This window comes from Miscanthus floridulus, chromosome 11 (assembly GCF_019320115.1).
Source record: "Miscanthus floridulus cultivar M001 chromosome 11, ASM1932011v1, whole genome shotgun sequence".
Lineage (NCBI taxonomy): Eukaryota > Viridiplantae > Streptophyta > Magnoliopsida > Poales > Poaceae > Miscanthus > Miscanthus floridulus.
The window spans coordinates 85,378,250-85,403,320 of NC_089590.1; the positions used below are offsets into that span (position 1 = coordinate 85,378,250).

A 25,071-nucleotide genomic window follows, 5' to 3' on the forward strand; every position below is an offset into this window, starting at 1 on the left:
CTGACTAGCTCCCACCAACCGTCAACATGTTGCACGCCAGCCGGGGTCCCGGAACATCCCTCCAAACTATCCTAGAGGAAAATCCGGACTCCGAGTCTCAAAGCTCCACGGAGCCCCTCATCGAGGTCTTCACCGAGCAACCCCCTCTCCTGCCTTTCTAGGGTGGCACAATCTTCAACGTCAACATCGACAGCCCCCCTCAGAACGGCGAAATAGATGAGGAACGCGTCGCCCGTGAAAACAGGAACGCCAACCACGCACAACGCCGTGATAACGAATGTGCCATTGCGATGGCCGAGGCCGCTCGCAATAACCAGTTCGACTCGCAGGGAAGGCCCCTCCATCGCAACCTCAATGAAGAATTCCTCCGCGTTGATGGCCACAACGTCTTCAAAACTCCGAGCGCCAATCTAGCGGTGGCCACCAACGAACTTGCACACCTCCCGCAGACGTCCAAGCTTGCCAAGGTCGTCGCTATGCTGAAAGCGGCACACTGTCAAGTTAATGAGATCCGAGAGGTTCAGAGACCTTCGTGCTCCACAAGCATGATTCGCCGATCAGCCGATCCTAGTTCGAATCACCGCCCCAGTCAAAGCCGTTTCGTCGACCAGTCACTACCTCCCTAGGGGGGAGTTGGAGGCCACCACGCCGAGCATCATCGCTAGCACGACCAAGAGGTCGAACAGGACGCCTGAGTGCACCTCAGTAACCTTCGGGATACACGACGGCGTATCGATCAATGTCGCTTCGGGCGCCATGAAGATGAAGTACGACGCCGCCAGGAGTACGAGCAAGAGTACGGTAACCCGAACTCAACTCTGGAGCCGATCGTCGCCGGGAATACTTCTGATATCGGCCTCGACAACCCGGAAATGCCCCCAGCGTTCACTAGGGCGCTCTGAACGCTCCAGTGGCCCCATGGTTTCAAAATCACCGGAGTCGAGCCCTACGAAGGAAGGATGAACCCAACTCAGGGGCTGCAGGCTTACGCCACCACCGTCCGCGCCGTCGGAGGAGACACCAACATCATGGCGAATTATCTCCCCGTCATGCTCACGCCAGCTGCCATGAGCTGGTTCACAAGCCTTGCCCTGGACTCCATCGGATCTTGGGAAGATCTGAAGCGAGTCTTCACCGACAACTACATGGCCACATGCAGGCGGCCGGGCACCAAGCACGATCTCAACCGCATCAACCAAAAGCCGTCTGAACTACTCCGAAGCTACATTAGACACTTCTCCGAGATGAGGAATTCTATTCCCAACATCACGGAAGCCGAAGTCATCACCGCCTTCGTCCGAGGACTTCATCACCGTGAACTCCATTCTAAATTCAACCAGAAAAGCCACCTACCGGCATCGGCAAGATGATCACAACCACCAACTAGTACGCCGGCGCCGAGGAAGTGGAGGTGCGTTTTAATGAAGATACAGGCACTAATCGCCCGCCTCGCTGCCACGACGACCGCAACGATGACCGACAGCACAACGTCCGCCGCCACGACGACCGCAATGACGACCAACAGTACAACAATCGCTGCTACGACGACCGCAGTTTCCATCGGGATAGCGGACGAGATCGGCTAGATGGATTCGAACCTGGTCAGAATTGCCGCCGCCGACCAGATCACTTTGTTGCCAATGTCAATGAGCCACGCGCAAAGCGTAACTACGATGAGCAGTACAAGAAGATCCTCGACGGACCATGCCCCCTGCACAAGAACGCCAAACACAAGATGAAAGATTGCCTTGGTTTGGCTAAGGAGTTCTAGGAGAAAAGGTACAACGATGACAATGGCAGGAACGGAGGACACCGACCACCTGGGGATAATAATAATGCCTTCTAGGACCATGACAAGGTGGTCGCCACCATCTTTGGGGGTTTTGCCTCTAACGAGAGCAGAAGGGAATGGAAGCTCGCCGCCTGACGAGTGCTCGCCATCGCTTCAGAGGAAACTACCGCCAACCCTAGCTATCACCCGTGGTCTGAAGTCCCCATCACCTTCAGCAGGGCCGACCAGTGGGCAGACATACCCTACATAGGGCGTTTTCCCCTTGTCCTTGACGTGACTGTCCAGAAGGTGCTCTTCAGAAAAGTCCTTGTCGACGGTGGGAGCGCTTTGAATCTACTCTTCACTGGGGCCCTAAGGGAGCTCAGCCTCGGGACAACATATCTCATGCCCTCAGACTCCTCCTTCTGGGGTGTGGTATCTGGTAGGGCATCCAGACCACTTGGGGAAATTACCCTACCAGTATAGTTCGGCACGGCAACCAACTACCGAGTGGAGCATATCAACTTCTACGTCGCCGACTTCGACACCGCCTACCATGCCATACTGGGGTGTTCGGCTTTGGCCAAGTTCATGGCCGTTCCGCACTACGTGTATTTGGTGTTGAAGATGCCTTCGCCCGCCGGAGTCCTGTCTCTGCGGGCCAACCTCTCCGTCGCCTATGCCTGCAAGACAAAAAGTCTCGCCCTTGCCAAAGCCACCGACCTCTCCATCCAGATGGCTAGCATGGTCGCCGAAGCCAAGATGGCGTCTGCTGATGACATGGAGGTCTCAGAGCCTCCCCGTGCCTCCACCAAGTCCAAGGAAGTCAAGGAGATCGGCCTCGGCCTCGACGACCCTTCCAAGACGGTGAAAATTGGGGCTCACCTTGACCCCAAATAGGAAAGCGTGCCCATCTCCTTCCTACATGCCAATGCCGATGTGTTTGCTTGGAAACCTACAGACATGCTGGGGGTACCACGGGAGAAGATCGAGGACTCCTTGAATGTCTCGCCGACTGCTAAACCAATCAAGCAAAAACTTCACCGATTCGTGCCTGACAAAAAGGAGGCCATTAGGGTAGAAATAAAATGGCTCTTAGCTGCCGGATTTATAAAAGAAGTGTATCATCTAGATTTGTTAGCTAATCCTGTTCTTGTTAAGAAAAAGAATAAAGAATGGAGAATGTGTGTTGATTATACTGATCTTAACAAACACTGCCCTAAAGACCCCTTCGGCCTGCCTCAGATAGATGAGGTTGTAGACTCCACCGCTGGCTGCGAGTTGCTCTCCTTTCTTGACTATTACTCCGGCTACCATCAGATCTCCCTCAAGAAAGAAGACCAGGTCAAAACGTCGTTCATCACGCCTTTCGGTGCATACTGCTACACCACTATGTCCTTTGGACTAAAGAACGCTGGAGCGACCTACCAAAGGGCTATCCAGATGTGCCTCAACCAACAGATCGGCCGCAACGTCGAAGCCTACATCGACGATGTGGTCGTCAAGACTAGAACCGCTGACAATCTTATCGCCGACCTTGAAGAAACTTTCTCCAACCTGAGCAAATACCGATGGAAGCTGAACCCTTCAAAGTGCATCTTTGGAGTTCCATCCGATATCCTGCTGGGCTACATCGTTAGCGCTCGGGGCATCGAACCAAACCCTGACAAGGTCTCTGCCATCACCAACATGAAACGGCCGACGTGTGTCAAGGATATACAGAAGCTTACAGGTTGCATGGCTGCGTTAAGCCATTTTATCTTGCGTCTCAGTGAAAAAGGGCTACCTTTCTTTAAGCTCCTCAAGGCCTCTGAGCTTTTTTCTTGGTCAGAGGAGGCAGGCACAGCTTTTGAGTAGCTCAAGTTATTTTTAACAAAACCTGCAATCATGACAGCGCCACGACTAGACGAAACTCTGCTGGTTTACATCGCCGCGACCTCTCGCGTTGTCAGTATGGCTATCGTCGTCGAACGCGAGGAAACTAGACACGCCTACAAGGTGCAACGTCTGGTCTATTTCATCAGCGAGGTACTTAATGAGCCCAAAACTCGTTATCCTCAGGTGCAAAAGCTGTTATATGCAATTTTGATTACCTCACGCAAGCTCCGACATTACTTCAAATACTACAAGATCGCCGTGGTCACAGAGTTCCCTCTGGGGGATATTCTCCGCAATAAAGAGGCCAATGGTCATATCAGCAAGTGGGCTGTTGAGCTCGGCACTTACTCCATTGACTTCAGAAGCAGACCGACCATTAAGTCACAGGTGCTTGCTGATTTCATTGCCGAGTGGACCGAGATCCAAGAACCCATTGCCGCCACTTGCCCCGAGCACTGGGTGATGTACTTCGACGGCGCCCTTAACATCAATGGTGCTGGTGCGGGTATTCTGTTCATCACGCCGACAAAGGATAAACTCCGATATGTTCTTCGCATACATTTTCCGGCCTCCAACAACGCCACTGAGTACAAAGCATGTCTCCATGGTCTCCGTATAGTCATCGAGCTCGGCGTCAAACGCCTCATGGTATATGGGGATTCCACACTGATTATCAACCAGCTCAATAAGGATTGGTCCTGTTCCAGTGAGAAAATGGACGCATACTGCGCCGAAATTAGGAAGCTTGAAGGGAAATTCTATGGTATCGAGTACCACCACATGGTACGGGATCAAAACCAACCAGCCGACTAGCTATCAAAAATAGGATCTTCTTGTGCCGTAGCTCCACCGGGGGTTTTCGTTCAAGACCTACTGGCACCATCTATTAAAGAAGATAAGGAAGTTGTAGAAGTACCCCCCACCAAGTAGTTGGTACTCGCGGTACCTTCGCCGGTCGCTGATTGGAGGGAACAGTTCATCAAATACCTCTCCAGCGACGAAATACCCGCCGACAAAATCGAATTCGGATGACTAATTCACCGAAGTAAGCATTACGTGCTGGTAGACGGTAGCCTGATGAGGAAAAGTGCCAAGGAAGGGATACTGCAAAAGTGCATCATCCAAAACGACGGTGTGAAGCTACTTTCTAAAATTCACTCTGGTTCCTGTGGCAATCACGCGGCTTTGAGAACACTGGTCGGCAAAGCTTTCCGGGCAGGTTTTTACTGGCCCATGGCCATCTTCGATGCAGAAGATCTCGTTCGACGATGTGAGGGGTGTTAGTTTTTTGCGAAGCAAATACATGTACCGGCACAAGAACTACAGACTATTCTAGTTTCCTGGCCATTCGCATGCTGGGGACTGGATATGATCGGGCCTTTCAAACCAGCGCCAGGAGGTTTCCGATATGTGTACGTCGCCATCGATAAGTTCTCCAAGTGGATTGAGTACAAACCACTCGTCACAGCTACTGCTAAGAAAGCAGTCGAGCTCTTTGAAGATATCATACACAGATTCGGTCTCCCGAACAGCATCATCACCGACCTCGGGACAACTTTTACTGACCATCATTTTTGGGACTTCTGCGAAGACCGGTGCATCTCTATTAAATATGTTTCCGTTGCTCATCCTAGAGCTTGCAGCCAGGTCGAGCGGGCTAATGGTATGATCCTCGACGCCCTCAAAAAAAGGCTCTATCAGAAAGAAGAAAAGCATTCGGCAGATGGCTCAAAGAACTACCAGCTGTGGTCTGGGGACTGCGCACTAAAGCTAGTTGCAGTACCGGCGTATCTCCATATTTTATGGTCTACGGCTCAGAGGCCATACTCCCAGCGGATATTCCATTTCAAGCACCTAGAGTAGAAAATTATGATGAAGAGCAAGCCGCAGCTGTTTGAACAGAAGACATTGATCGGGCTGAGGAAGAACGTCTGATTACTTGCGTCCACATAGCCAAGTACCTCGAAGGTCTATGGAGGTATTACAACCATAACATCAAAGGTCGTTCGTTCGCGATCGACGACCTCGTCTTACGTCGGAAACAAAAAACCAAAGGGTTTCACAATCTGTCTTCCCCCTAGGAGGGCCCTTACGTCGTCAAAGGTGTTACTCGACTAGGGTCTTATCGCTTATGTGACTTAGATGGACTCGATGTTCCCAACTTCTGGCACATAGAGCACCTTATACGTTTCTACCCCTGAAATAACAAAGATATGTAGTCTTTACTTTCATATTAATAAAGTTCTGGTCTCCATAATTTTCCTCCATTTTTTTCATCCATTATAATTTTCACTTACCGCTATCGGGCTATACGCCACTCCATGACGATCTCCAATACGTTCGCCGACCACGATTTCTCCAATTTGCCAAACACGATTTCTCCAATTCGCCAAACACGATAACTCCAATTCACCGAACATGTTAACTCCAAAAATCGCCGACCACGATTTCTCTAATTCGCCGAACACGTTAACTCCAAAAATCGCCGAACACGATTTCTCCAATTTGCCGAACACAATTTCTCCAAAAATCGCCAACTATGTTTTCTCCGGATCACATGGGTTTTCCTACTAAAAACGACGACGATTTTGCGCTCCAAATTTCATAACATAGCTCGCCGATCGTCGAGCAGCACACGTTTTTCTTTCCTGTTTTCTATGGAGAAGACCCAGTCTCCGATTACCTCCTACATGTGCTTAGGGGCTCCGCGCTCTGTGTTACGGTTGGTCGGCTGCGGTTCCTTGGTCATGCCTGTTCATCCTACACGTGTCAGGGTCTCTGCGCTCGACGTTATGGACTATGGGCTAGTCAAGGCCCAGATTTCAGGCATGAACTAACTGTTCGGACGCCACTCTAACTATTTCCCTCGCCAAGTCACTCAAGTTGGCTGCTGGGCAGCATGTTTTTTGCTCTGATAACTATGGAGGACACCAAGGCTCTAATATCCCACCAAACATGCCATGGGCTCCGTGCTCTGCGTGTTGGGCGGTAGGCTATGGTCTTATGATAACGCTTGTTTTCCAACATACGCATGGGCTCCACGCTACACGTTACGGATTACGGGCTAGCTAAGGCATCAAGTTTAGTGAAAACTAACTGATCGAACACCGCTTATATTATGCATAACTGCATCGGGTTGTTAATACAACGATTCTTCATCGCCAGATAAAGCAAGTGTTACAGGCAATAATATCCGGGCAGTTTGTTAAGCTTTGCCAACAGCTTCTATTTTGCCAAACAGGTCTATATCGCTGACAAGCATTTTTGCTGCATCCTCAACATCATCCTCCAGCTGCTGGGTTTGCGCGTCGCTTAGCCCATCGGCAAACCCACCATCTATCGACTGGACATCGATAGACGGATAGTGGGACCGAACCACTGCAAGGGCATGAGTAGCGGCGATTAAAACGGCGTCGCGGTTGAAGTTTTTGAAATTCTCCCACGCTGTCTTGCATCTCTGAATGATGGTGTCTGGCCCTTGTTGCCTGCTATCAGGACGGGGCGCCGGTTCAATGTCGACGCAGTCGAGTACTGGTTTTATTGTGGCGGTTATAGTGTTGAAGTTGTCCTTCTGAACTTTGGCTTCCTACACCAGCACATCGAACTGTGCCTTGGTTTTATGGCGATAATCTACAAGAATTACAATGGTTCGTCATGCCAGAAAATTATTACGACATTACTTCCGATCAGGGGGTACCTACCTTTCAGTTCTTCGACCAGTTTATCTGCTCGCTCCGACTCTTTCGCTCTCTCTTGTCGGATTTGCTCAACGGTCTGGCGAAGCTGGTAGAGTTCTGCATCTTGCCCTGCAAGTACAACAGTAAAAAAAATAAAAAAAAATGGATGGCCAACTACTGCAAAGTACATTATGTGATAAAGAATACTGGATTTCAGCTTGGATACATCCTCGAACTATTGGCACTTCTGGTCGAGCTGCTTGTTTTTACTTTTGAGTTCTCCGTTTTTCTTGCCCAACTGCTCGGACATATTTCTTAGCTCCTCGGATGCAATCGCTAGTTGCTCGGATGTCTTCTTCAGCTGCTCGGATGCAACCGTTAGTCGCTCGGATAGAACCCCCTTCTGATGTTCAAGGTCCCGTGAGTTCGACTCTGCAAGGTCCCGCTCACGCTGGGCCCTCTGAATACTCTTTTTTGAAAGACTTAACGCCTCCCGGAGTTTCTTGTTTTCCTTGGCGAGGGGCTCCATCCTCTTCATCAGTTGGTGATGTTGCTCGGCTGTTCGAGCTATCCCCTGCGGATGAACAATGCTAGAGATAAACCATGGTCTCCAAAAATATAAATCAGTGTTTCAGGTGCGGTACTCACCTCGATTTGAGTCATAACTCCAGCAACGATGGATTTTAACCTCTTTATTTCCCTGGTGGTGTCTTCTTCCTCGACAACTACCACCTCTTCCCCGCGTTTTCGGAGTATCCGGCCGGACTGGGGTTTGGGTGCGGCATGCTCGATCTCCACAACCTCGTCCTCCTCCGCCGTCGGTTGAGGCACCACTGGGGGACTCCATGGTCGGACAGCTGCTCTGACCACTCCTGGCATCGCTTCGGGTGGTGAAGGTTGCTCCTCGGCCGTCGACGGAGTTGCATCCTTAGCCTCCGGTGCATCAACAACAGCTGCAGTTTCCGCTTCCAAAGTATCGACTTTTTCAATCGTAGCCTCGGTCGCGGTCGTCGACGTGCCTGTCGTGTGTGCCAATGATTCACCGTTGCCAGGACCACTAGCAGCGGTGGCTGGCCCGTCCTCTGTTTGCCGAGCACTCGGGGACTCCCGGATGGGGGCAGTTGGCATTTTTCTATTGAGGGTACGGGCCTCGGTGTTGCCCTGCGTAATATCGGCTTGTCAGTAACCAAGAGAATTCAAGGAACAATATTATTAGTCCAAGGCAAATATACTTACGGTTTGGTCTTCCGATTAAATTTCATGAACCAACGATGCCTGCCTGATCCCCCAGGCGCTGCTGCTTGGTCCACCTGATGGGAGGACTCCTGCTCCTCTACAATAGGGTGCCTCTCTGCTTGGTGCCCCGGGGCTGCCTCTGTGCGAAGCTCTGTGGTTATCCCCTCTTGTTGCTCGGGGACTTTCGTCGTCTGCGCCGTCGGGACTTCCTCTGTTACCCGCACATAGCTTCTCCTTGCTTGCTGCTCGGGAGCTTTAGCATCCGTCGATGGCTCTTTCATGCTCGGCGGATGCGCTGCCTGGTCCTCATCATCGTCCGACCACTCCAGCACAGCGGTTCTTCGTGGTCGAACAGTCCGGTCTTCACCAAGCGAGATGCCGCCCGATTTGTGTGCAGTAGAGCTTGCGGTTTTTCTCCTTTTTTGGACCGACTCATCTACTACCGGTCTTTTCCCGTGGATCTTCTTCGATACTGGGGATGGACTATCCGACGAGGTGCTCTGCTCCTCCTCTTCGGGCTGTAGCGGCCGCCGAATGTCCACTCCTTTCGGCCAATCAGCTCTCGGCTCATTTGAAAAGTATATTGCCCTATCCTGCGAATGGATCTTTACATAAGTAAGTCAGTCCTTTGCTCGGAAATTAATGCCTGAACAATGCAAAGTGAAAGGGTTACCTGAGGAGGTGGATTGGTACAGTTGAAAGCCTTCATTCCTTTTGGCCAGCTGAATGAGACATTGGAAGTAAATAGGTCCATGGCATGGTCTATTACTTCTTTCTTCGTCAGACGGTCTGTGTTTTCCCAGGTACCGTCGTTGTCACCTTTATAGTCGAACGCCGGGTGGGCCCTCTCTTTGTAGGGCTGGATGCGCCGCACTATGAAGCTAGCTGCCACCAGTTCACCCCTAAGCTCCACGCCCTTAATCAAGTCCAGAAGTTCCATTACTTGCTCCATGTCAGCATTGTTGGGTCTCTTCGACCAGTTACTATGGTTAACCGGGATGTGGTGGACGTCGCATCGAATCATTGGGTGACTTTGTTTGATATAGAACCATCTGGCGTTCCAACCTTTAAGGGAGGTATTTAGCGGTACGCTGATGTATTTGCTGGACATCCCATCCCTGAGTTGTAGGTACACGCCGCCGACCACCTTGGAACCGCTACCCCCCTTCTTCTTCAGACAGAACAGGTGCCTGAAGAGGTTGAAGTGCGGAAGAACACCGAGAAACGCCTTGCAGAAATGGATAAAGATCGACACATGCAGAATGGTATTGGGGTGCAAATTACAGAGACTAATCGCCCAAAACTCCATAAGATCCCTCAGAAAGGGGTGGACAGGAAACCCTAATCCTCGCCAGAAATAATCTTCAAATACTACAGCCTCATCAGTATGAGGTGTTGGGAAGGGCTCACCACTAGCCGACCGCCAACCAATAGTGAGGTGGTCTGGGAGAACGCCCGCTGCCACCATCCTATTGAGATCCGCCACCCCCGTCTTTGACGGCACCCACTCCTCGTCGCGGCTAGCTCCGGTGGCCACCTTCCTCAGCTTTGCAGCTCCTTTTTTTGGCACCATTCTCTCCGGATTGGTACTGGATTGGAGGCGAGTGCTCGCGTTGGTGCAGAATGTGGAGCGTAGGTATTGCAAAGGAAAGAAGAAAGGCAGATTAAGTGAGGTAGGAGGCGATGTATGTGGCGGCGCAGTTATAAAGCACTTCCCCCACCTTTCATTGCATCTGAGGGTTTTTGGGAAACCGTTCCCACGATTAGCGCTACTTTGACTCCACCAAAGTGGTTTAATGGGCCGCCAATTGGGCTATCACGTAACAGTAGCCCACGTCGCTCTTTTATCGCCGCCAAATATTCACTGATTTCTCCATAAATTAATGAGGCTCAGTACCCTATGCTGCACAGCCATTACTCCGATTTTTTCTTCACGGTTTGATTTATCCGATATCTACGCCCGAAACACGGGGACTGGCTACTTGCTCGGCTGGTTTACTTTTTTTTCTGAGCCTGGCACCACGTGACTATGTCACCTACTGTCAGGCTCGGGGACTAAGTGGGCACACTTCACCTTGCGGTGAATGTGTTTGTTTTTCATCTCGAGGCTACGCTCGGGGACTGGTTACCTGCTCGGCTGGTTTACTATTTTTTGAGCCTAGCACCGCATGACTACGTCACCTACTGTTAGGCTCGGGGACAAAGTGGGCACACTTCACCTTGCGGTGAATGTGTTTGTTTCTTCTGAAAGACTCCGAGCCTCTAAAAGTTAAATCAAGGTATCTTTAACCTCGTGGTCGGACTCTAAGTGGGCACACTTCATTTTACCATGTAGGATTTTTCAATTTTGGAATCGAGCTCCTTACACCCTTATGTCAAGCCATGCTCGGAACACACTGCTCGACGATGGTGCACGCTGCTCGGCAGCTGCTCACAACTGCTCGGCGATTAATTATGGTGGTCGGACCATGATTTGGATAGCTCGGCTTTTGTTCGCACCTGCTCGGAAAAGTTCAAGACGGCGTTGCTCAACGGGTACAAGGCGCTCGGGGACTAGCTGTGGGGGGTACGACCCCGGATACCCATGGCAGGCCACATGGGCTATGCCTCCAGGGGTGGCCTAGCCCACGAGAAGGAGCCTTGCGGGGCACGATTCTGCTCGGCGCCTCCTACAAGGCACGGGGAGGATATCCTGAAGATGTTACGAGATCTGATAGGATATGTACAATCCCATGTTTCTTGTAATCTGTTATTACTTTCCGGTTATCTCTCAGATCTAACCGACTTGTAACCATGCCCCCCGGACTATATAAGGCGGGCAGGGACCCCCTACAAAATCATCGCAAATCGTATGATAGCTAATACAAACCAACAGACCACAGGAGTAAGGTATTACGTCATACTAACGGCCTAAACCTGTATAACTCGTGTGTCATTGTTGCCTTCTTGTTCTTGATTACACGCTCCTCTGCCGATCAATCTACCATCACGGGATACCCCTCGGTGGACTGCCGACGATATTCTGTCGATAGGCACTTTGATAACCACATTCCAATACGAGTTTCACCCCTCTTAATAGTATGGCTATCAAACCTAAATGTGATCACACTCCCTTAGTGTCTTGATCACCAAAATAAAATAGCTCCTACTATTTATACCTTTGCCTTGAGCCTTTTGTTTTTCTCTTTCTTCTTTTCAAGTCCAAGCGCTTGATCATCACCATGGCATCACCATCATCATGTCATGATCTTCATTTGCTTCACCACTTGGAATGTGCTACCTATCTCATGATCACTTGATAAACTAGGTTAGCACTTAGGGTTTCATCAATTCACCAAAACCAAACTAGAGCTTTCAATCTCCCCCTTTTTGGTAATTGATGACAACCCTTTCACTAAGATATGAATTGAAATTCAATTGAATCCATGTTACTTGCCCAAGCATATTTACCATGTGTAAAAGGATATGGACAAGTTTCATGAACCCCAAATGCTAGCAATTGCTCCCCCTACATATGTGCTAAGAGTTTGGATTGAAGCTTGCACGTATGCTTAGATAGGAAATATAGGAGACATTGTCTACCAAATGATGCTAAGGTATAAAAGATGGACCTTTGAAGCGTGATACCAATCGGAGTGCACCATTATACCATCCTTAGCACCATGGTTAGCTCGATACCACTTGGAAACACTTGGAAATAAAATCACTACATAAACTTATGCATGCTAGATTTTCATTTCATCATTCAAACCTATAACTAGCATACACCACACAAGCATGAATATTGAAATTTAAAACTTATGCCATGCAAGCAAACATATGAAATGCACATTCAAATGCATCATACAAGTTCATGAGCTTGTTCCCCCTACTTGTGTGCTCAAAATTTTAATTGATCCCTTTCCTTTGTCATATCTCTTGTCATATCTCCCCCCCCCCCTATGTCAAGTTCTCCCCCTATCACTTATATCTTTATTTCTTTCCCCTTTTGTTGTCTTTTCACCATCTTAGTACATTAATATCTTTGTTTTTCTCCCCATGTACTAATATCAGTAATATCTTTGTATTTCTTCCCCTTTTTCATCAGTGACCACAAAGGTTCAAAAAGTAGATAGGTTGAGATTATCAATGTCAATCAATGGGGTGAGGATCATTTTCCCAAATTTGGTTCAATCTAGAATACTTGCCAAAGACATTTAACTCGGTTTGATTCAAGGGTGTTAGCACTCCACTAGATCCTAAATGCACATGCAATGAGTTAGAGCATCTAGTGGCACTTTGATAACCGTATTCCGATACGAGTTTCACCCCTCTTAATAGTACGGCTATCGAACCTAAATGTGATCACACTCTCTAAGTGTCTTGATCACCAAACAAAATAGCTCCTACTATTTATACCTTTGCCTTGAGCCTTTTGTTTTTCTCTTTCTTCTTTTCAAGTCCAAGCACTTAATCATCACCATGGCATCACTATCATCATGTCATGATCTTCATTTGCTCCACCACTTGGAATGTGCTACCTATCTCATGATCACTTGATAAACTAGGTTAGCACTTAGGGTTTCATCAATTCACCAAAACCAAACTAGAGCTTTCAATCTCCCCCTTTTTGGTAATTGATGACAACCCTTTCACAAAGATATGAATTGAAATTCAATTGAATCCATGTTACTTGCCCAAGCATATTTCCATGTGTAAAAGGATATGGACAAGTTTCATGAACCCCAAATGGTAGCAATTGCTCCCCCTACATATGTGCTAAGAGTTTAGATTGAAGCTTGCACATATACTTAGATAAGAAATATAGGAGACATTGTCTATCAAATGATGCTAAGGTATAAAAGATGGACCTTTGAAGCATGATACCAATCGGAGTGACCCAGCGTCTAGTCACTGAGTGACCCAGCGTCCAGTTAGAGACCGACGCTGTGCTCCCTCTGCTGCCACTGACCGGACACGCTAGTCCAACCGAGACCAGCGTCCGATCACTTACAGTGACCTCCATCTTTTCTGTCTAGGGCGCAGGGGCACCGTCGAATTGTCCACAAATGTGCCAACCACCATGTGTATCACCTTGTGCACATGTGTTAGCATATTTTCACAAACATTTTCAAGGGTGTTAGCACTCCACTAGATCCTAAATGCATATGCAATGAGTTAGAGCATCTAGTGACACTTTGATAACCGCATTCCGATACGAGTTTCACCCCTCTTAATAGTATGGTTATCGAACCTAAATGTGATCACACTCTCTAAGTGTCTTGATCACCAAAATAAAATAGCTCCTACTATTTATACCTTTGCCTTGAGCCTTTTGTTTTTCTCTTTCTTCTTTTCAAGTCCAAGCACTTGATCATCACCATCATTATGTCACGATCTTCATTTGCTTCACCACTTAGAATGTGCTACATATCTCATGATCACTTGATAAACTAGGTTAGCACTTAGAGTTTCTTCAATTAACCAAAACCAAACTAGAGCTTTCAAACCCATAGTCCTATAACTTGCCATAATGATGAGAACAAGAAATGCCCATACACGCACATTCATCTCAATCCATGTACATGTCACCATATTAAAAGTGCACGTATGTCAGCATTACTTCATCTTATATAGGAATTAATGGAAATGGATCATAACGAGACAATTGAAATAGCAAAACACTTACTTATGTAAGTCAACGCTAGTCGATAATGGGGCCATTGGCCAAAGCTCTCACTCTAAATTAGCGTGCAACTCTATCTGGCAGGTGGAACTCGATAGCATAGAAACATATTAGAGGGCACCTCATCCCATAGAAGTCATCATTGCACCCACACATGTTGCTCAACTAAAAAGGAAGTACCCCTCTCCATCGTACGGTTCCCACGACACCTGCAACATGTCCAAACAAGATGTTATATGCTATACTAAACCATTTCAAACCAGCATGGGAAATAAAATTTACTTACACTAGACGCCATGAGCCTGTCTAGCTCGTTCGTGAACTCAATGTATGCCTGCTCTAACCTCGCGTGTGGAACCCTAACCTATCGACGTGGAGGCTGACTTAGGAACCACTCATGATGAGCCAGAACCTCAGGACGACCAACTGGCAGACGAGCCCACATCCACAACTAGAGAAGGTACACACATCCACCAAGTGACGCTAAGGATGAAGTTTGACAACACGCCTCGCAAAGCTATCAGTAAAGAAAACCCAACACTGTAGAGCTCCAGCTGTACTGACCCGCCTGGTCCTAGTAAGTGAGGTAGTGGACCCACATCTACGACGCAGTGTCACCTGTGGCATCGGGAAAGAGAACGTAGGCAAATAGGTGTAGGATCCACGCCCTATAGTAGTACCCAACTATCTCCTCGGGGCACTGTGCGAACTCTTATCGAAACCAGGAGATTAGAACTCCAGAAGTGTGAGCCCCTTGCTCGCCAACCTCATGCCCAAGGAAGGCCTCTACTCGTGCTCTCCAACCTTCTGACCTACACTACCCAGTCACTATGTTGCCATGAATCCTTAGACCTAGCATCTTCTGATAGTCCTAGAGCATGACTATCATCTCTTCGATAGGCAAGTGAAAGCTGTGAGTCTCTAGACAACAAGCTTGTAGAAGGTGAATTGAACGATTGCATTCATGGGCATACCACATATCCCCAATAGCAACTTATTGAATGACTCCACCATGTTGCTGCACTAAAACTCGTACCTCCATCCACCGATGTCATGAGCTCTTATCCATTTCTCCAAATCCCTCATCAAACCTGTGAGCCATTGTCTACCTTCTACATTTGATGCGGTTTTGACCTACTCCATTTTTTTTCTAAAAGTACTTGTCCTCAAGCTGTCGAGCAACCTCCTAAAATAGATCAAAGTTATCTTTCACACCATCCATCCGGAGTATATTCTTAGCAAGGTGCCGAGTACACCAACGATGGTGCAAAGGTGTATACCCCTTTATCTGCTCTCGCACAACATTAAGTATGTCCTGGTGCCTATCAGATATGATGCCAACCTCGCTACCAGGCCCGATCACTTGTATCCAGACTAGCCTCAAGAACCATCCCCAACTGTCATTATTCTCCTTCTCAACCAAAGCAAATGCCAAAGAAATCAACTTGTTGTTTGTGTCACAGGATATGGCTATAAGAAGTGTGCCCTGGTATTTGCCAATCAAGAATGTACCATCAATGGAGAAGATAGGACCACAGTGCCTAAAGGCCTCGACACATTGAGGGAAGCATCAGAAAGCACAGAAGAATATCTACCTCCCATCCTTCCATACATTTGGTTTTGGGATGTACTCATAATGCATGCCTTGATTCACCGCTTTGATTGCATTGAATAGTACTGGCAGCTGCTCATACCCATCCTTCCAGTCCCCATATATCATCTTCCACGCTCGCTGCTTAGCCCTCCAAGCTTTACCATAAGTTATCACATAACCTCCATACAACGCCTCAATGGTCCTCATAATTGTCCTAACCTTCATGTTGGGTTCTCCCTACAATATTCCCATCATCCGCTTGGCAATGAGGGTAGATAACAACTGCTGATGCTTCAGTGTTAGCACATGGTCAGCACAATTGTGTGGCCCGACAACTTTTGTGATCTTTTACTTTCCGGTGACCTTTTACTTCCTTGCACAAATCCTCTATGGGCAGCATTCCTTATCACACACATCTATGTAACAGCGTTCAGCATATGAATGCAAGACCTTGTAAGGTCTCTTTCGTATCACTACAAATGCCTCCAACCACCACTTCAATGCAGGGAGGTCCTTGAATACCCTACCCTTCTGAATTACCATGTTAGGGCCGGCCTCAGGAGCTGCTCATCATGTCCTTCTGCACACGCCTGACCAAAATGAGCAAGATCGCTGAACTCGTGAACTCTTGGATCATGACGACCGGGAAAGATACGCCTCAGCATCTCAACATCACTCTCTATCAGCTCTCCAACAGGGCGATCATCATCAGAATCAAGAGCCCTTGCCATATCATATGGCTTCGAATCATTCATAATTTCAACACTATTGGAGCCACGGAATTCATCTTCATAGTGCACTTGCACAGCAATAGAGGGCACATCCACATTGTCAGAAATGTCTCCGGCAACATAAGTAGAAAAATAAGGAAAGAATGAAAAAAATGGATGTAAGGAAGGGGTAAGCTCCCAAAAACTATGCGGATAAGACACTTACTCGGATGATTCTATGTCAAAGGGATCTCATGAGGAGGATCGGACACAACATCATGAGTCTGACAAGCATCTCCAACTAGCTCATTAGGAGCAGATTGAGCATCAGAAACCGTAGGTGCAACCTTCACATCCATATCAGGTTCCGGAACGGGAGGGTCAAAGTGTGTCTGCTAACCCATTGGTGGGAAAAACCCATGAGGGATGGGATCAACTAACACCTGACGCACAACCACATCCAAACTTTAGAACTGGCACTTCATAGCTGATCTCACATAGTTCTTCCACTGGTCTGCACACCCAATTGGGATCATCTTCCTAAGGATGTTGGGAGGGAAACCTAGGTGAAGTACACCCTCAACTGGGATGCCATCATCATCATGGCAATGTAGCTCCTCCCGAGACCTTGCAACCAAATCACTAAATGAAGGTTTCTCATTGAATAACACAGGCACACTTTGCATGTCAACAAACTCAACATATCCATAGCGATCTCTTTCCACGGTGCTTCCATGATATATGCTCACTAGGTTGTCCATCTATTTCATACACAAATCCAAACACATTTCGTTTAGTCCAAATTACGTGCCAATAACTACATACTAGGTAACTGCTAGCTTCACAAATAACATAATAGCTAGCTCCATACATGTCCAACAACTAGGTTATCACCTTATTATCACTACATCACCAACTAATTAAACTAAATAGGTTATCATAACTAACTAAATAGATAGCTAACTAAGTAAGTAAATAGTCTAACTAGGTTACACCTAATCTCTAGATCACCAACTAATTAAACTTAATAGGTTATCACATTACCATCCTAAGTACATCAATAAACTAACTACTACACCAAAATTCAACCTCACTATCTAACTATATTGCATATACACGAAATTTACCTGTCCAACGATAGCAGTGCACGACGCGGTGGAGAGCAGGAGGAGGCGCCGGGCGCGGTGGAGGGCCGTGGGACGGGGTGGCGGAGAACGACCTACGCGTGCGACCGGATGTGGAGGATGGGGAGGCAGCAGCGCCTGGCCCAGCGCCACGGGATGGGCAGGGCGCGGTGGCCGCAGCGGGGAGGCCGCCTCGAGCGGGTCGCGACGACGGCCAGGGCGGTGGGGCAGCCGGCCGGCGCAGCGCTCCCGGGACGGGGGCGCGGCGGCGGGAGGCGTCGGCCGAGAGAGAAGAAAGGAAGAGAGGAAAAGGAAAGGAAGAAAGAGAGAAAGGAAAAAAAACCCACCTGTAAGGCCGGCTCGACGCTAGGATCTATGGTGCCAAAGTCAGCGTCAAGATTTACGACGCCAAAGTCGGCGCTAAGATCTACGGCGCCGAACTGGCTGCCATGTCACCCCCGGCTCTACTTTGATGCCGACGTGCCCCCCCCCCCCCCCCCCCCCCCCTCCGACCTAGGCGCCAATTCCTTTTGCGTCGAGACGTGTAAGTTCGACGCCACCAACGATAACGTCGAGCTAATGATCCAAATTTTAAAAACATACCTCCAGTATCTGTAAAAAACTTTTAAAAGGGGGAAAATAAAAAATTCGTCCCGCGGGCCAGCAACACACACCAGAGCGCCGCACGCGTCAGCACGTGTCCTCTTCCGGAGCTTGCACCGCAACGTGTCTCCGGACGTGTCACCTCCCCTCGTCTCGTCAGCTCCACCTCCTTGGCTCCTTTATAACAACGCACGGTATCCGCCTTGCAAGCTCATGATCCTGAAGCCCATCCACAACTGGTAACTCGGTGATCCCATCCAAGACCTCACCTCAACGCGCAGTCTCGCCGGTTAGTCGTCGACGTCGTCGTCTATGTCCAGGCTGATGGCCGCCATGCTGCTCGGGGGCGCGCATGTCGCCGGCGCCGCCAAGCTCACTGGCAACACTGCCGTCAAGCAGGCTCTCCCCACGCCGGCGTGCTTCCTTCCTCCGCGCCCGCAGCCGGCGAGCTGGACCCGCATCTGCTTGCAGGCTGCGCCAAGATCGTCCCAGGTATGCTCACTGCTGCGTCACCGCTGGCACGCCGCTGTCACTTCTGCGATCGAGTTCGTCGGAGGTAGACACTGACACGCATTTACGTTCGGTTGCTTCTCAGGCGTACGACAACGCGCCGGAGGACCGGAGGGAGATCAGGGACAAGTACAAGGACGCGGCGGAGCAGGCGAAGGACGCCACCGGCGATGCCAAGGAGCACGCCAAGAGGATGGCCGGGGAGGCGAAGGACAAGGCCGGCCGCATGACGGAACAGGCGTCGGACACTGCGGAGAGGGCCAAGGAGCAGACGAAGGGCATGGCGGAGGGCGCCGCGGAGACGGCGTCCCGGGCGGCGGAGAGGGCGAAGCACGAGACGCGTGACGCGGCGCGGGAGGCCGCGGACAGGGCGGGACACGTGAAGGAGCGTGGCAAGGAGATGGGGCACGAGGCCGCGGACACGGCGTCCCGGGCGACGGAGAAGGCGAAGCAGGAGGCGCGTGACGCGGCGCGGGAGGCCGCGGACAGGGCGGGGCACGTGAAGGAGCGGGCCAAGGAGGTGGGGCACGAGGCCGCGCACCGGGCGCAGGAGACGGCGAGGGAGGCCAAGGACCGGACGGGTGAGGCGGCGGAGCGGGCCAAGGAGATGGGGCGCGAGGCCGCGGGCCGGGCGCAGGAGACGGCGAGGGCAGCCAAGGACCGCACGGGTGAGGCGGCGGAGCGGGCCGTGGAGGGCACCGTGTTGGCCGGGGAGAAAGTGGTGGAGATGACCAAGGAGGGTGCCGGGAAGGTGGCCGAGACGGCGCAGACGATCGGGGCCATGGCGAAGCAGGAGGCGCGGAGGACCTGGGACTCGGCCAAGGAGGCCGCGCACAGCGTCAAGGACAGCGTGGTCCCTGACGAGGACGTGGACGCCGCCATGAAGGAGCGGGACCGGATCGCGCGGGAGCGGAACAAGAGGGAGGCCAGGGAGAAGGGCTCAGGCTTGCCGTAGACCGAACACCAATTTCCATCGTTGTCCAGATGAATTTTACTCCACTAGCTGGCTGAATAATGTTTGGCGAAACATCATGCATGCGCCAGTTTCGTTGTCGTGTTGAACCGTGCCGAGAGAGTCGAATGGAAGCTCTGTAATTGGAGTAGCTCATGAACAGGGACTCTCCCATCTTTTGGGAGAGAAATCTTGAGCACCGCATCTCAACACCTGGAACTACGCGTTTGAACGTACTATACTACTCCCTATATATCAAACCATAACTAGCTAGGTCATCCTAGCTTTGTCTCAAAACTTTTCTATAGCTTATTTTTCAAAATTTATCTTACCTTTGTCTCAAAACTTCTCTATAGCTGTTAGCTGCCCTTCGTCTCAAATTCATCTTAACAAGATTGTGCTGATATCTATATATTTCGTCAAACACAGACCTGGGAATTTTTGTTTCCCGGATGCTAACAAAAAGAGAGCGGTTTTTGCGCAACACGCGTAGTACAAAGAATCAACAAATTTCTATTCGGAAAACGATTCTTGTATCTGTTTTTTCAATAGCTACACAGCAAAAATGTTTCCACGGCAAATTACCGAACATATCTACTGGAAAGAATCAGCAATTCTTGATTCGCAGCGTTTGGTTATGTACTTATGTATCGATCAGGCAACTTCTGTCCACCTGGGGCATCCAACGGTGGAGCACAGTTAGCTCCCTCTGTCGAACAAACGACCTGGCGGCGTGTTTCCCCCATCTTCCTTCTATTACTTCGCTTCATTTTCTTTCAGTTGCATCACTTGACTCCTCAAGCTGCTCTCCCTCATCTATGCAATTGGAATTTGTTATTGCATCAGAGTTGGATATGCCATGTTCGCTTGGCTGATAAGACATGGCTGAAAGTACTGTTGGCTGATTTGTTGTGAGAGAAAAATATTGTTCGTTGACTGAAAAAGTACGGCCTATAAGCCAAATGAACAGGGCGTATGTGGCAAAGTCAGAGCAGATGCCAGACAGGGGAAGTGATATGCTGACTGAAGTGAGAAGAGCAGATGCCAGACAGGGAAAGTGATATGCTGACTGAAGTGAGATGATTGTCAATTTAGATCCATACCTGTAGGTTCTGTGCTTGGTATAGGAGATTACCACACTCCTCTATTAAGGTTCTCTCAGTAGCGATAACTTGGGCAAGATTACATGCCACATCGTCGATTTGTTGGACCTACATGGCAAATTGGCAATATAATTTTTTTTTGTTGCATAAACAAGGACTTACTACATGACGAGATAGTTTTTTCGTTGCATAGGTACACCAAATCAAATGAGAACACCACATTCACCACAATAACTGAATCTATCTAAAATTTGCAAATTTATAAACACTTTATCAATATTAGTTAAAGCAAGAAGCGATGATAAGTATATGACTTAAAAAGGAACCACTACTACATTAGGAACTAAGTTTCTATTCCATTAAATTTGCTATTATCTTCACCCTATCTGATTTTGATTTATATATAGCTTAAAAAGATATTCTTACTATATTTCATCTAAAACTATATCTGACGCTGTCAATTTACGGATATATTTTAACGATTTCAGTTATTGAACATGGACCAAAAGCATCTAAAGAAAGCTAGGCATCACACTGCTTTGGTAGTTTGCTTTTCAAAATTGTCTGTAATCTCACCTTTGGCAGGAAATTTTCGATACAAGGTGAAAGCGGTTCAAGCAATTGTGTTGCCGACTTAAGGACTTCTGTAAGTTCCTCGCAGTTGGCCTGCAAGCATATCAATTTACAACATGATACTTGGTCTTATGCACAAAATGATGTGTAATGAAGTATTGAAGTCCTACATTTACACTCCCAATGATTGGTAGCCTTAACGAGGCGTTATATAGTGCTGTTGTTGCCCCTATAAGGCAGCTTGCATGACCCCCCTCAATGTCACTCCACTGCTTCAAATATGGCACCTGAAAGTTTCACATCTCGTTTTTAGAGTAACGCAAGAGAAAAGTGTTACATGTAAAATTCATATTGACCATATATATATACCCTTTGTACCATACATCTCAGCAAATAAATATAAATCAAAGCATGATAACCACTTTGATACAAAGAATCTCACACAGTCACAATACACATAGTTTTCATGAACATATTTTGTATATTCTACAGAAAAGCAAACAAGGAGAGTGCCACACAAATCATGTAATATCTTTTCTATTTTCCTTTGAAAAAGAAGAAATAATAATTAAATGGGGCAACTGGTTTTATTCTGAATACTTAACCTGTTACATGTAAAATTCACATTGACAACAGACATGGTACCTGATTTGATACAAATAAACTCACGCTGTCAAGATATACATGGCTTTCAAGAGCTAGACCTATATTTTTTTTTCAATTTTATACAGGCAACAAAAAAGGAGAGTACCACACAAACTGTATCATACATTTTCCATTATTTCTGAAAAAAACAAACTTCTGAATGGGAAAACTGGATATAATTCTGGACATTTAACCCTATTCTAGATTTAAATAATGTTGTTCTACTTCTGAATTCAGTTGATATAGTAGTCAAACATATCCATTTAGTGTTATTCCTAGTGAATAGCCGCGAGGTTCGCCAAAGGGTGCCTAGTCCTAACGGTTAGGTGGCCCAGCGGCACTCCTCAGGTCCTGAGTTCGACTCCCCGTGGGAGCGGATTTCAGGCTGAGGTTAAAAAAATCCCCTCGCTCATCCCCATGTGCCAAAGCGCAGTGGTAGGCTCCGGCCCGGTTCTCACAGGGTTACGGCACCTCCTGCGTCAGGTTGTGGGACAGGGGTTCGGGGGTTTTCTCGATCTGTGTAAGAAGATCTTCTTCTTAAAGGGAAACTCGGGGGCCGTCATAACCCCCGCAGGTCGAGTTTTAATAGCCGCGAGGTTCCCCACATTAGTTTCTATCATGCATGTCAGAAAATATATTGATTCATGTGATTTATCTGACTAATGCATGCCAAGAAAATAATTGATTCATGTGATTTATTTGATTGAAGATTCAACAATCACGCAATTTGGTTAGCACCCATTATGAAGAAATGCACACTGAACTCAACAGCAATTCAAAATTCAGAAATCACAGCTTCGCCGTACCTGCGCATTTACTACTGAACTCAATCTATGATCCCTCTGCATCCTCTCCACCCCTGCCCTCTTCTCAGCAACAGATGCCCTGAGGCTGGCAATCTTCTCCTCGAGCCCGTACAACGATTTCTATGCACTCAACAAAACCAAAAACAACAAATCATCAGCACCTTAATTCGTAGCCACCCCCTTGACAGCTGGACCGATGCACCTCCATTAACAACCACTTACCTCTGCAGCAGCCGCCTTGGCCTTGCCTGCAGCCTCAGCCCAGGCGTTGAGGAACCTGTACTGGAGGTACGAATTGTCCATCAGCCGCAGCTGGTGCACGTCTTCCTGCTTCCCCGCGACCTTCCTGCCCCCCACGATCGTCGCCTTCTTCAGATCAGCTGCCTTCGGCCCTTGCGGCTGTGGTGGCCTCCCTGCTGCCGTCAGCTTCCCAGCCATCGCCATTGAGATCGACAGTGCCGAGTTGAGCGAGCGGTAGCACAGTGGGTTGGACGCCCGCGAGGACCCGCCCGACTCCGGCACCGATGATCGGAGCTCTGACGAGAGGCGTCCCCCGCGGCAGGACGCTGGGCCCCGCAGCGGCGGGCTCTCGCACGGCGCGGCTGGGGCCATCCCGAGCGCCACATCGGCCTCAGAGAAGTCAGTGGCCGTGGACGACGTATCAGACGAAGAGCAGCACGAGGCAGCGTCGGATTCCACCGCGGCAGAGGAAGGGCAGGAGGAGCCTGCATGCGCGGGCGTCGGAAGGCGCGGGTACCCTCTCCGCTCGGTGTGCGCGGCCGGCCGGCTGGTGGAGCGCGGGAGCGGCCGCGGAGTAGGTGCTGGGACGGCGGAGGCAGAGGAGTTGGAGCCCAGCGAGGCGCGCGGGTTGCCGGCGCCCGTCTCGTCGAAAAGCTTCTGCACGGCCCGCCGGCGCGCGACGGTGCCCGTGGGAGGTGGCGGCGGGGGCGGGTGGTTCTCGTTGGCGAAGGGCGTGGCCGCCCGCTGCCGTCCACGAGGCGACGGCGTCGGGGAGCGCGACCGCGTGGAGGAGGCCGCGGAGGCGGTGGAGAGGCGCGGGGTCGAGGGGACGGGCGTCGAGAGGTACCGGGAGCTGACTTCCCTTCCGCGGCGGCGCGGACGGGCCGCAGTCGTCGGCGGTACGGGTAGCGGAGGCGGCATCAGGTCCCCGCGCCCCGACGGCGTGGCGGCGGCGGCGGCCACAAGCCGAAGAGATCGGATCGGAGTGGAGAAGGGGGTGGGCCGTCGAGGGGAAGCGGGATGGATTTTCGGGAGAGACGGGTACAACGGCTAGTTGCGAGGACGGGTTTATGCGGTACGCACGGCTTCCCCGAACGTTTCGCTACCGTCGCGGCTCTATGTCAATGCGGGCCACCTCGCCGGTGGGCTACCCACGTTACGCGCCGCGCTCGGAGAAGAGGGGGACGGCGGAGGCAGTGGGAGGAGGGAGACGCGCACGTCGCGGCAAGCGAACGGTGGAGTCCGGCGCGGCGGCCGGAGAGGCGGAGGGGATGTGGGCTCGCGATCATATGCGACGCCGGGTCTGAAAGAGAATGGGCGTTTCTGTTCGAGGCTTTTAGACGAGTGCCATTAAAAAAAATTGTAATTATATATAAGTCATTAAAAAATTGACCGTACATAGGTGTCACCGCTGTAAACTTTTTTGCTTTACAAGTCATTCCGTCCGTGTTCTATTTGTTTTCGCCGTTTGGTGTGGGGACCGGCCAGTGAAATTGTCCATATTACCCTTGGAGGTGGAAACCGACTACGATTCACCACATCAGTTTTCTTTCTCTCTGTGTTCCTCCTTGTCTTCTTCCCCTTGCGCGTCGTCGACACCACGCCCGGTGGCCCGGCCCTGCGCCCCCGGCACCTCCAGGCCTCGGCCCCGCCCTTCGCCCCCGGCGCCTAGCACCAGCCCCGCCCTGCGACCTCGACGGCCTAGCCCCACGCTCCCGGCCCCGGCACCGCCCTGCACCCTCGGCGGCGGCGGCCCGGCCCGGCGACCACGCACACTCCAGGCCCCGCGCCGGCAGCCGCGCCCGGCCGCGTGCCAGCGCCCGCTCCTCGGCGACCCGACCCGCGACTCGGCCCGATGACCTCCCAGGCGGTCATGACGCCGTCGTCCGTCGTGGCGGACCCGGTGGCCTCGCTGCTCGTCGTGTGGAGAGGGGAGCCGGGGCGCCGCCGCGCTACGTCGCCAGATCTGGCGGCGCCTCGCTAC

General features: G+C 50.0%; 2 protein-coding genes across 2 annotated transcripts; one reads left to right on the forward strand and one right to left on the reverse strand.

The window, feature by feature from the left end:
• The first annotated feature begins 18,527 nt into the window (after window positions 1-18,527).
• On the forward strand, window positions 18,528-19,906 carry LOC136490579 (ABA-inducible protein PHV A1-like). Its single transcript, XM_066486784.1, has 2 exons — window positions 18,528-18,750; window positions 18,854-19,906. Exons 1-2 carry the CDS (start codon window positions 18,571-18,573, stop codon window positions 19,721-19,723), a joined length of 1,050 nt encoding a protein of 349 aa, XP_066342881.1. The 5' UTR covers window positions 18,528-18,570; the 3' UTR covers window positions 19,724-19,906.
• Window positions 19,907-20,284: 378 nt separating this feature from the next.
• Window positions 20,285-24,278, reverse strand: LOC136494682 (protein ENDOSPERM DEFECTIVE 1-like). The gene is made up of 6 exons (XM_066490855.1): window positions 23,070-24,278; window positions 22,848-22,967; window positions 21,567-21,683; window positions 21,400-21,489; window positions 20,824-20,931; window positions 20,285-20,536 (listed from the first exon to the last, which is right to left on the reverse strand). The coding sequence occupies exons 1-6, from the start codon at window positions 24,006-24,008 to the stop codon at window positions 20,477-20,479; spliced, it is 1,434 nt and encodes a 477-aa protein (XP_066346952.1). The 5' UTR covers window positions 24,009-24,278; the 3' UTR covers window positions 20,285-20,476.
• Between the last annotated feature and the right edge of the window lie 793 nt (window positions 24,279-25,071).